The following is a 13,865-nucleotide window of genomic DNA, read 5'->3' on the forward strand; positions in this document are numbered from 1 at the left end:
ACACATATGCTATGTGCTTTAACAAGTATAATAATACATTGATAATAAATACTTAACTTATGACAATTGAGATACACAGGTTGACTCAAAATTATCTTTTTAGGTGTGCAATAATACCTAACATAAATAAGATGAACCAATATCTTGACAATAAGTAAATTTTTTGTGGAGTACACAAAAAGCTTTTTAAGTTATTTGCTTGAAAGCACTGAGCACACAATGATTTTAGATCTTGAACTTCAGTGTTGGTCACAATTTGGAGAAGATTGCAGGTGAAAATCATAGTTGAATTTACAAACAGTTGTTCAGTTATGTTGAAACATTCTTAAGCAACACTTTTATATTTCATGCTAGAATAACACAAAACTGTATGAAAAAAACTATATTTGCTTATGAGACACATACAAGCGACAGAATATAGCTGTTTTATTTATTTTTTATTACAATTGCACGATAAATCTTAAAAAAGTAATAGTGAGTTAACCTGTTTAATAATAAAGAGGTTTTAACTAAAACTAATTTCTTACTTCAGTGTCACTATCATCAAAAGTAAGTGCTTCTCGATAAAACTGAACAGCACTCCCATAATCTTTCTTATTTGAAGAATGAATAGCTAGTTGACAACAAATTCTAAAATAACATAAAGAAAATATGCAATATTTGATAAAAGTTCAATAGGCAATTGGTACAGTATTCTGAAAGAATAAAAAAAATTTACTCTTTAGCCTTTTTACGATGGACATCAACATCTGTTTGTTCCATGTGAACTTTGCGCAAAACTCTGAAAAAAAAATTCATACAGAAAAATATTATTGAATCATTCTGTTTAAACTGCTGATTCATGAAAATAATCACTTCAAATTAAATGTACAAAACATTAACGCAAACATAAGTTTGTTGTAACAAATTTAAACCAAACAAAGCAATTTTAAAATTCAAAATGACACTTTATGACGATACTTTTACACTTTTATGATACCATGATGATACTTTACCATCTGATACTTTTTTTTAAAATTTAGTTTCATCATTAATCATAAAAGCTCAGATTGCAATTTATAAATTAAGTCTTGCTTGAAACAATGCAACATGTTTTGAGGTGCTAGCAAATTATATAATTTAAAGTTAAATATATAATATACTAAAAATATACCATAGAAATTCAAACAAATTATTTTAATTAATAAAAAAGTTCATTACTTTGATTCACATACCTTGTTTGAACACTCCAAGCTTTTTGAAGAGCATTCATAGCTTGGTCTTCCATTTCCATTTTAGAATAAACATTTGACAAAAGACACAAGTATTTTGATTCCATGGACAACCAATTTAAATTGTCAGCTAATAGATAAAAATAACACTATTAAAAGTTATTACACTAAAAGAATTAAAGAAAGACTTTTTGAATAACTTAAATTAAATAAATTCCACTCAATATAAAATCATATTTGAAAAAGAAACTAAATATTAGGATTTTTTAATCTTTATATAATAGTTAAATTCAACTAAAACACCAAGATTCAAAAACTAATTATAAATATATGTAATTATAAATATCTATAACTTTTCATTTTGAAATATATAAACAAAAAATATTACATTTTGCGAGTAATTTTTATCTTTTTACATGAATGTAGATTGAAAAAGTATAGATGTTACAATAAACTATAATAAGGAAAAATAGGTAAATAAAACTTTTGATAACTTGAGATGATTTGATAATTCATCAAAAATATTTCCCATTCTGCCCCCCTCCTAATGGTTTGCCTTTTAAGAGAAACGTTTTCAGCACTACAGCACAACATATTTGACAAGCATTCAAAGTTATTGCTATAGGAAAAATAATAACTAAATCAAAAACTTTCAGAAACATCATTCTTACTTCCTCTATTGCTCTCCAAAGCAGAATTTACCATTTCTTCAGCTTCTTTGTAACGCTTTATAATCGACAACAAGGAACATAAATCATACCTAATAAAAATAGTTTCAAAAAGTTAGAATTTTAATTTTTAAACAAATAATTAATTAATTAATAACTAGTAACCTTAAATTTTCAAGTCCTCCACTTTTTATTGCAGCCTTGTAATAAGTAACAGCCTGTCAAAAGAATTTAGAAAAGGAAATCAGATCCATCTACTCTGATCATTTTTTAAAATAAATACAATCAAATTTGCATAATACATCTACCAGATAAAATCAAATATCACTTGTAATAGCAACTTTATTAAAAAATGCAAAAGAATTTTAAGATATAAAAATTACTACTCAAATAAGGTCAGATAACTAGCCTTCTAAGTAGTATTTAGAAACAATTTCATAAATTGTTTTATCATTAACAGCATAATAAAATATTTGCCTTTGATTAAACAGAATTCGTTTATTCCCTTCTTCCAAGCACAATAAAAAACAATCAAATGCAAATTTCTAAGCGAAGAATGAATGAATTTTCTTCAATATATGAATAAAGCTAAACATTGTGAAAAAGCCCCCCCCCCCCAAAAAAAAATAACACACAAACATACATATTGAAGTTTCAGTTTTATAATGAAGAACCAGCATTAGTGTCCAAGTACAGAATTTCTGAGCCTGACAATAATGAAAGTTCTTTGTTTTAGAACTGAAGCTGTAGTATGTTTCTTTATGTAATATTATCAGTGCTATTCTTTAGCTTTATTTAAAAACAAATTTTATTTTCCTTTTTAATGAGTGATGCTTTTACAATGAATAATTGTATGAAAAAATATGCCAGGAAATTTTCTAAATAAAAATTTAATATAAAAATAAATATTTAATTTTACATAAAATTTACAACTTTCAGGATCATTTCTTATGATTTATTCTATTATCTCAAAATCTAATATCAACTATATGAGTGAAGAAATTTTACCGTATTTTATAAGTTTACAGTGTAACTAAGCTTTTTTTGTAATATTTATAAAATACTTGAATTTTCACATAACATTAGTTGGAGAATCAAACATAATCCATCATTAACTGCTTCTATTATCTCTTCACCTCATTATATAGAAGTTCTTAGTGAAAATGACTACAATGAACAAAAGCTACATATAAAAGTTTTTATAAATGGAACATATTCACCTACTTTCTCATAATTATGAGTTTTCACCAATGCAGTACCGATTTTACTAGCTAAATCACTGTCTTTAGGATTTTGCTTTAAAGCTTGTTCATATGCTTCAACAGCTTTCTCAGGCTAATTAAAGTTTAATTATAAAAATTAGCATATGAAAGGTAAATGGGCAATTAGAAAAATTAGTGTGTTTTGAAAACATACCTCTTGAATTTTCATAAATGCATCTCCTAATAAATTTAAGATTTCTGGGGTATTTCTTTCCTTTGCTGCTTCTCTAAATTATACAGACAGAAGTGGTGAAGATAACACTTGACATCAAATAAATATATAAACACACAAAACTTTTTCTGTTATATAATTTAAGTAACTTTTAAATAACAGTTAAAAGAAGACATTTAATACATATTTATGAACTAGTAGTATTTATTAAAAAATAAGAAACAAATTGATTTACATTTTCCTTTCAAAAAACTTTTTCAATGTTGTTTTGCAACCAAGCTAAAAATTGGCTTTTTCAATGACAAAGTAAATTTATGTATGAAAAGATGCATTTCTTAGAAAAAAAATTTTAGCTAACTGTATATATATATATATATATATATATATATATACACTGTCATATCCCGCTATAGTGAACCTTCAAGGGACCGAAATTTCTGTTCACTATAACCGGGAGTTCACTATATCCATTACACAGCCAATTTAACTAATGGTTCCCAAACTCCTCCTTTTTATTACACATTATTCAAATAAATGACTGAAAAATATTATGTAGTAGCAAAAAATGTGTTATTTTTTATTACTCTTCGTCTTGCATACAAAAAAAATTAGTAATCTTTAGCTGATGAGCAATCCTCAACATCAGATATGGAAAAACTTCCCGACTCTCAGATAATTTTTCCTGAATTTCTGTTATTCCGCTTTTTAAACCTGTCTAACCTACCATTCGAGCACATAAAAGTAGTCTCATAAAATTGCTTAGCAAATTCATCGACATTTGTCCTGATACTTCGATTGGTGAACCACTTCAGTAATTATTCTGCAACATCCTTGTGATATGCTTCTCTCAACTTTTTTCTGCTATCTAAATTTTTTCATGAGCAGAAATTATTAATTGCCAATTTTTCCATATGTTACAAACTGCAGATTTGGATAGTTTATATTCCTTGCAAATATCAGCTTGATTGCATCCATTTTCAATTTTTCTGATTATGCCCATTTCATCATCAGGAGAACATTTACGTTTACTGCTCGCCATAGTTAAATTTGAGACACTTGTTTGCAGGATTTTGTAAACTGAACTAAGAGCAAAAAGGAGATGAAATGAGGGCCTTATCAACACATATTAGTGTCCAACCCTTTGACTAATAATGAATAACTGCTCATTCCCTCTGACAGAAAATGCATATTGATCCAACTGACACTTTACAGGGGCATCGTCTGAATTGGTTGGAAACATCTGCTTTGTTTGTTTAGGGATGGGAAAGTGAGATAAAAGAAGCAAACAAGAAAAAATGCTTATTGCTACATTCCCCTTTACAGATAGTTTTGAAAATTGGTATATGTATTTTTTTTTGAAGTAGAAATTTCAAAATTATTACAAAAAAAAAATCAGTTGAAGACAGAAAAAAGTTCATTATATCCAACTTCCTTTCGTTTACTATATCCGGGAGTTCACTATAAGCAGTGTTCACTATAGCGGGGTTTGACTGTATATATATATAATTTTTAATACACTGTGTGTATATATATATATATATATATATATATATACAGTGCAGAACCCGTTATCCGGAAATCAGAAAACCGGAAAACCAAAAAATCAGAACGAAATTCGATAAATTTTCCCGCTATTTTTAAAAAAAAATTTTTTTTTTCTTCGTAAGATTTTATAATTTTTCTTTCTTTCTTGAAAGATGTTTACCTTACCATCATTTTGGAAATAATCATTAGTGTATTACTTCATCGTTTTTTCTTCCTTTTAAGATTATTTCCAAAATTTTTTTTTTTTTAGTTGGGTTAAACAATAAAAAAAACGGCTTTTTGTAGCGATTCAGAAAACCGGAAAAATCAGTTATCTGGAATAGCGATGGTTCCGATCTTTTTGGATAATTGGTTCCCTACTGTACAGTGAAACCCTAGTTTTGATACTACTGATATTTTAACTCTCAATATTCAAAGTATTTTGTTCATCCATTATTTAAACTGTGATAACTATAACTAAAACATTAAATAAGTTTGGCAAATATGTCAGTTTCCCATACAAAAATATATTTAAACTATTCTACATTGACATAAGCTAGTTATATATTTTATATTTATTTTAATACTTTCCCCAATTACCCCAATAATGACAACCCGATATTTGTATAAATAAAAAAAATGCTAGTTTCCCTAAATTTTTAAAGAAGTCTGATGTACCAATTTTTACAGTAGTCTGAGGTACCAATTTTTACAGTATTTGATAACCACCTTTTAGTGAAATTTCATTAGCAGAGAATGGTAATTCTTTCAGAAATTGATTTCAGTAGTTTTTGGTTTTAAACCCCTAACTGGGGAAAAATTCAAACCTGTAGCAATTGATGAACTTAATTCTATCCTTTTTATAATTCAGATGTATCTCAGCTCTTTGCTGCAAAGCTTCAAAATAGCATGATTTATCAGGTTTAATTTCTTCTAATATCTTCAATGCACAGTTAATATCATTGCGACTTAAGGCAAAATATGCAACAGCAAAGCGAAGTCTATCAAATTCAGGTGTATCTCGAAACAGTGAATTGGCCTCACGAATTGCAGCATTTGCTTCATCCTTAAACAAATAAATATAAAATAAGTTCAGATTTATTGCTATTTATTAAACATTTTAGTAAATATCAAAATTATTGGTTTGAAATTAATTATTGGAAAAAAAAGGTAAGACGAACGGTTCATGAATAAGTTAAGATTTGTTCTTAAATTCTTTAAAAAAAAGGAGTAAAAACTAAAGGCAGTACAATTTTAATAAAAAATAGGCAAATTAAAGAAATAATCGAAAATTACATAGTTTTTAAACAGTCTTTTATAATTTCATAATTAGCACTATAATTTATAGAAATTACAGCAAATCAATAGCAGTTGGCCTCTTTCTATACATGCCACAGAAGAAAATGATAATAAAGAATCAATTAATTCATAATATTTTGAAATGATGATCTACTTGCCCCAAAAAACACACAAATACCAAAATAGTAACTAACATAAAAAGCAAAATGCCTCATTGTTACTTTTTTAGTTGATAATGAATGCAATTTTCCCACAAAAAAGTAATGGATAGCTTCTCAGATTAGCCCCATCTTCAATAACTCTTGTTATAGATCTACATGTCCCTGCTCTAAAACATATTTTTGATCAAGGATTGACAATCAGCTTGCATTACCTAGACTCCTTTTTTGCAGCAAAGCGTTCTCTGGGACGTGCAATTCTCCATCAAGGAATATAAAGAAATTGTGCAACAGCAGAACAAAAGTAAACTTCAAAAACATTTTAAAAAATCTGTATTAATAGCAGAATGAGAAATGGGAAATAACAAATTACATTACAGGTTTTTTTTGAGGCAAATGTTTCATCAGCTCTAATGCTTGAATTAAAAACAATGATCGATTCTGGCTTTAAAATTTTTAAGTGCGAATTTATTTAATTTCACGTAGAATCTTGTAGTTTCAGAAAGTTTAAAATAATTTATCTTATTTTAAATAGAGACTTATTTTTAATAAAAATGGACCCTGAAACTTTAAAGTCCTGGATCCAAGGGAAAAGCAAATTTCCAAAATTTAACAAAATCACTTTTCTTTCTTTTTTAATTTTACAATAAATCTTTATAATCTTATTAAAGTACTTCTTTAATACTTTTGCATTGCCATTTTCATAACACCAATGGAAAAAATGCATGTGAAAAGTAACAGCAAGAGAGAAAAATCACTTTACATTGCAAGTGTTGGAGTAATAAATGAAGCTATTTAATTTGTATGGTTTCTTCTGCAGACAGAATGAATGCTTTCAATTTTAAAAGTGAACATTTAGCAAAATTTAGTAAAAGGTACAATATTGGAGAATATTCCCCAAATTTAGTGTCATGCACATAGTTTTCTGGAATAAATCATATACAAAGCTAAATATTGAAGAATAATGTTAAAGATATAATTGGTTTACAAATGTAAAGGTTATAATATAAGGAAAAAATTTATAAATTTAACAATAAAAACATTCAATTTTTAGGATTTATTTATTTTTATTCCTATTTTTCTAAAAATAATTTAGACTAAAAACCTGTAATTTCTTTTACATTTCATTCATGAGCTTTTAATGCACTACCAGTAGTATTCATACTACCAATTTAGAGCTGCATGTATAAAATAATATAATCTGCAGTATTACCAGAATATAAATAAAAAGTTGAAAGTGAATTTTAGTTTAAAACTATAAGGTCTTAAAATTTTCTAAAATAAATCAAGCAAAACTCAACAAACCTGCATATTTAAATCACAATGAACTTTAATAAGCTGGACATATAAATGAATTTTCTTAGAAAGTGGAGCTTTTCTAACAGAACTTTCTGGAATAATGAAAACTTTGCTTTTAATTCTGATAAAAATCAAAGAATTAAAATATTTTTATGCAATCATAAAAGAAAATTATTCATACATTTTAAAGAATATTTCAATTACAATAGTTAAAAAGTATGAAAAAACAGGACTATTAATTTCACACTGAAATAACTAGAATAATTTTCATTTTACTTGCCAAATAAACTTGGACTTGATAAGCGTATTTTATCATATTACCTTCATTCTATATAATGTTATTTGTTTCCAACTCAAGATTTGAAAGTATAACAAGTTTTTTTTTTCTTTTCTTTGCTATTACACGTCCTTTATTTGCATGAAAGTATTAAATATGAAGTCTGAATACTTATTAATTCAATGAAGCACATTCTTTAAATTGATGAAAAACATGATATTGTTTAACACTCAGAGCTTAATGATTTCTGTCATCAGAGCTTTAATGGTATTACAATATACATTTAGTTCACAGTGTAGAGGAATGCAATTGTTAATTTAATGAAATACAATAAATAATTTAAATTTGTTAATTTAATGAAGCACATTCTTTAAATTGATGAATAACCTGTTATTGCCTAACATTCGGGACTCTTGGATTTTTGTTATTAGAATTTTAACATCATTATAATATAAATGTATTTCAAAGTGGGGAAGAACACCATTGAAGTAATTTTCCAAACTTAAAATTAAATTTTTTGTAACTGCATAACCATGATCAAATTATATTGTAAAATATTACTCATATTAAATTTCCAAAATAGACTTTATATAAGTGAAAAGACTTAGAACATATTACATTTGTCCTTAAAAAAAAGCACAAACTGAAATAAAAAATAACAAAACTTTATTTACCCTCTTTTGCAGAGTCTGGAAAGCATATTGATTTAGCAAAATTTAATGTTTCAGCAGCATCCGTTAATAATCCTTGCTGCCTTTGAATTTCAGCTTTTATGAGTAAATAATCTAAATTTTCACGGACCTATAAAATTCAAACAAAATAAATTCATTAACAAATAGTATAACTTTCTAAAAGAATGAATCAATATAGAACAACTATATCTTAAAACATTCAATTTTAGAAAGTTAATGCAAAAAATATTTCTATAACCAAAATATACTTATAAATATATGTAAATGTAATATTAAAATTTAGTAATAAATAATCTATATTTGATACAAAATAACTTTATTTAGTGAGTTTTTTAGATATTCTTCCTTACACTAAATATGAATGAAGGACTAAGCTGCCTGTTAATGCTCCTGCACCCAACTTTTGATAGCTTCAATGCCGCCTGCTGACTTTAGACATTATGTCGATTTCTGTCTTCTCTATGGTTTTTACTGAAAAGTTTATTACAGGTTCATGTAAATTTGGAAGTTAAAAAAAAGATACATTAATACAAGCCTGTTTTTTTTTAAAGCTATATAATTTCTAAGGATAACATCTGTTAAAAAATGTGAAAAAAAATTTTATTTCTTCAAAATGTACGTCATCTTTTCTATCTCATTTTTCAGAAGCAATAAAAACACTTAAATTAATTGTGATTTCTTTTTACTATAAAAATCGAGTGTAATTTCCAAATATTCTTAAATAAAGCATCATCTTGCCTTCTATGCTCAGAGTGAATATTATGCATAACAGGAGAAATAGCTACAGATACAAATGCTGTTATCATTATCCTAGACAGTACTGTAGAAAAAGAAAACTTCACGTGTGTAATGAAGCTGGAATGCACCACTATGATATCCAGGAACATTTCTTTGGAACAAGAATGTCCTTCTGATACTTGAATAAGCATATGGTTTTCTCTTATTTTACGAAACTGAATTTCTTTCATGCAAAACCAAGTTCTTCTGCTCATAATAGCATATACAGTGAATTCGCGATAACTCGAATCTGATAGGACTGACAAAGAACTTCGACATATCGGAAGTTCAACTTACCGTTAGTTTCAGTTTCGAACTTTCAAAATATTGTTGGATTATTTAATTAATGCTTATTAATTACAAACTTTCTAAATGCTTACAATATTTAAGATCATTTTTCTGACAAGTCATTTACGATAAGACTGTTTGAAGCACTTTATGATACCCTGGTCCATCGGCTGCAACTTTGCTGTTGTGTTTGGCGGGAGAAACTGCAAATTTACTGCTTTCAAATTAGGTAGATCACTATGCGCTGTACATTTATCCATAAAGCGTATCACTTTTCTTTTTTTAGCGAAGAATTTCCGATCCAATTTTCTTACATAGTCTTTAAATAAAACTGATGTCATCCAAAACTTTTTGTTAGACTTGTAATCCAAGGGATACGTTTTTACATTCTTGAAACATCGGTGATTTCGGTATTTTCCAATAACAAGTAAGGGCAATTTTTCTGTCCCAGACGCATTTCCTCCAACTAAGGCAGTCAAACGTTCCTTGCTCATTTTACCCCCTGAGCAGTTTTCATCCTTATTTGGAAGACATTTAAAAAATAAACTGATTTCATCAATATTGAAAACATCATTTTAACTGTATCCTTGAAGTAAATTTGGTAACGTTTAATTTAACCACTGTTCACATACCTCAAGAGGGACAGCTTTAGCTTCTCCATGAAGAGTGCGAATGACATTGTGTGTGTGTTGCAAAGGAAGGGGCAAGATATCAGCTCGTAAGTTTTTTTTTCTTGCTTTAAAAGATCAAAAAAAAATCGAGTTAAAGGGAGTAAAATTCGAGTAATCGAGAATAATTAACATGAAATTGAAGATAAACGGGTCGGGACCTCATAAAAAAATCGAGTTATAGTAATATTCGAGTTATTGTACTTCGAGTTATAGCGAATTGACTGTATTTGTATGTCATCTGCAATTGTCTTATAAAAGCATGTATATAGTGTAGAGTAATATAAAATGGAAAGAAAATGAAGATAAATATGTCAATAGAGAAAATAAAAGAAACAATAATAAGCTTGTTTAGTGATATTTATGAAGACTGATTAAAATGGTGGGATATAATTGAATTGCTTAGAGGAAGCATCACGCTGAGCAAAACTTTATTAGTTTTCAAAAATAATTTTCAAAATTTAAAATATAACAAGGTTACTTCCACATCATCTTCTTCTTCCAAAGAAAGCCACCTCATTTAAAGACTTAGAAAAGAAAAGCAATATTTTATAACCAAAATGGACCATAAAATGTTTGCAAACTATCAATCCATTTCTTTCATAAAATTTTTTAATTAAATTACAAAAGAACAAGTATTATATAACAAGTTATGTAAAACTTTAGGAGCATGAATATTAATATTAGAATTTAGTCTTAAACTAAGGCTGAACTAAGCTTAACCTATTTCTGGTTCAATACATTGTTCTTGTTGGACACAAACTCCATCATTTGACGAACTGGCACAAAATTGTCTTATGGACTCCATTTACCATAGAGACTTTGTGTACCAGTATGAAAATATTTAAGCACTCTTAATATAGACAAAAACATAATAAAAAACTGTAAAACGTATAGTGATGTTTGCAAAATTTATATTTTTACCGTTAACCATTAAGATATTTAATTTAAAAAATGATAAAAATTCATTGATTTACGTTCATGAAAGCAAAAATATCTTTATTAATATAAATGCAATGCTAAACACACTACACAACTACAATGCTAAACATAACAACAATGAAATACTAAGTTCTTATATAAGTAAAATTATTAAATTAAATTGAGAAATAAAATTTTTTAAACACTCACACTAAAAATACAGTCGAACCTCCATATCATAAATATTTTTACTTCACAAAAAAATCTGAATTCCCTAAAACTCATAAGGTTCTGTTGCTAGTATAAAAATAACTCTTTTAACCAAATACATTTCTTGGTGTACTTCGATTTCACAAAAAAAAATTTTAATTTATTTCTCCTAAGAATTCAAAATGTTTCCTAGAATATATTATTGTTTCCAAAATATTTTATTGAATAATTTTATGAATCATATCTTGCAGCCCTAAAAAGAAATTGATTGCCATGTGTGAAAAGAAATTGCCTAAATCCTCCATTTCTAAAGAAATAGACATGTGCGTAGATAATAATATCTGTCCATTAGATTGAAATAGCTTGCTAATTCAATGAATCTAAGAGACTTATGAGAAAGTAGCTAAGATGAATAATAATGTATCAGTTGGTTACAGCATCAGAGCATATAGCAAAAAAAGAAAAATGATAAATTAGAACAACTTTAACAACGTGTCAGATTATATGAAAAAGCGAAAGTACTGACATTGCTTGAAGTAACTGTGATACATGAGATACAATTTTTAAAAATGCATGTACAGTAATTATTTTGAATAATTTGTTGATATACATTTCAATGATTAATTAATACATTAAATTTTTGATATAACAAATTTACTATACTATGAAATTTTTAATGTCTCTCTCTGTGTTTGTAATATTGAGGCTTGACTGTATTATAAACTCAACAAAACATGATTTAAATACTGATGTGATGAACACTCACTTCAAAATTAAAACTCAAAGCAACTTCTAGACAATGGCTAGCAGCATAAAAATTTCCTTCATTGAGATGAAGTTGAGCCAAAACTATTCGACTTTCAGGGTTACTATCTTCTTTATCCACTGTTTGATATAACAACGCTTTAGCAGCAGCTAAATCGCCTAAAAAAGAGCAATGTCAAGATGAATCAATTTAACTTTATTTCTAGTTTTATTAAAAAAATATTTTTTTATTTATCGTGAGCAAATCATTCCAATCTGTTCAATCAATCCAAGTTGAACTTCACAGCAGTATCTCCGAGATAGGCGCGACTATGCATGCAATCATCATACATGATAGATATCATAACATAATGGGTAAATTCCATCCAACAGCAAACAAATGTTTTTGAGGTGGACAATGCACAGAATAAAAAAGATATCACCTGGAATAACGTTTGCTCTAATGATTGTATTTTCATGAACTAACCATCAATCCTAAAATGATGATTCTATGAGAGTGACCTCAAATATGCAAATTAAGTCATGAAGTCAGACACAAAAACTTTTTTTCTCTAAATATATTATTTTTTTCCTATTTAGATTTTTCACCCTTGAATTCAATAGCCACAATCTGGAAACTATGGCCCTTATAGTTTAGTCAGGAGAGAAGATGAAAGTTCTGTCCCCTTAATGTTAATTTCACTTTTGCATCTTTGGTCATATCTTTAAAACTAATTAAAAATTTCTAGAAAATTATCACCCAGTAATGAAATTTGTTTACCCAGACACTTTTATGCAAAAACATTTCGGTAATTATTTATTACTTGGTATTGTTTAATTAAATAGTGGATTTAAAAATTTTGAATAATGAGTCATAAATGTTTTTATTCCATATGAATCTACGTATTTTTCTATAAAAAAAATACTTGTTACTATTATTACTACTTGCTAAATACTTTTTTTTTAGTAGAAGTTTATAAAAATTAAAACTAATTATTTAAAAAAAATAATTTGGCAAAATTGAAAAAATATTTTAATGGAGCGATTAATACTTACATGAGGTAAATTTACAAGGTAGTTGACTTACGCTAGCACAGTGTTAATTTCATTTATTATTTTTTAGTGTTTCATTAAGCATCATTTTTTAAAAATTATAATATATGATGTTTCTTCCTAAGTTGCCTGCTAATTTATACTTAATTTTGTAAAGTAATTTTGAAATACTTAATTTAGAGAATTGAATAAAATATTATATTTAATGAATGCGCACACAAAAATATTTTTTTGATTGAATGTGGGGAACTGCTGCTTTTTTTATTGTTTAATTAATTCATTCAACAGTTGATTCAGTTTCAATAATGTGCATAAGTATGCCTATTTATTTAATAATATATTATACTAGCCTTCAAATTTTTATCTTATTAACTAAACAAAAAAAACTTAAACAATAAAATCTTATATCTTTTGCGAAATCTTATATCTCCTTGAATCAAACTCTTGTAACAGTGTTGTTCTATTTTCCAACAGTTTATTTTTTCATGATTTAAACTCTTTTACAAAAAAATATATTATATTAACTCCAAAATATAGGTAGATTTGAAATATGTAATAAAAATACACAATTATTGAATCTATTGTGATGAAAAAAATTACAGCCAGAGAGTTGACATGCTTTTAGAAAAAATTATGAGCACT

At 27.0% G+C, this 13,865-nt stretch overlaps 1 protein-coding gene across 3 annotated transcripts in view; it reads right to left on the reverse strand.

The window, feature by feature from the left end:
- The window catches only part of LOC107448569 (tetratricopeptide repeat protein 21B), a 97,485-nt gene that overhangs the window by 21,148 nt on the left and 62,472 nt on the right, over positions 1–13,865 (reverse strand). For all 3 annotated transcript variants that reach the window (XM_071187857.2, XM_071187858.1, XM_016063823.3), the window contains 11 exons: positions 12,193–12,350; positions 8,545–8,671; positions 7,600–7,685; positions 5,665–5,903; positions 3,296–3,368; positions 3,104–3,214; positions 2,045–2,097; positions 1,883–1,971; positions 1,215–1,341; positions 719–781; positions 528–630 (listed from right to left, as the gene is read on the reverse strand). In XM_071187857.2, the coding sequence (XP_071043958.1) occupies positions 528–630; positions 719–781; positions 1,215–1,341; positions 1,883–1,971; positions 2,045–2,097; positions 3,104–3,214; positions 3,296–3,368; positions 5,665–5,903; positions 7,600–7,685; positions 8,545–8,671; positions 12,193–12,350 (1,229 nt within the window). The remainder of the gene's footprint in view (positions 1–527; positions 631–718; positions 782–1,214; positions 1,342–1,882; positions 1,972–2,044; positions 2,098–3,103; positions 3,215–3,295; positions 3,369–5,664; positions 5,904–7,599; positions 7,686–8,544; positions 8,672–12,192; positions 12,351–13,865) is intronic.

This window comes from Parasteatoda tepidariorum, chromosome 11 (assembly GCF_982258835.1).
Source record: "Parasteatoda tepidariorum strain Cologne lab strain chromosome 11, Ptep-v5.0, whole genome shotgun sequence".
NCBI classification, from domain to species: Eukaryota; Metazoa; Arthropoda; class Arachnida; order Araneae; family Theridiidae; genus Parasteatoda; species Parasteatoda tepidariorum.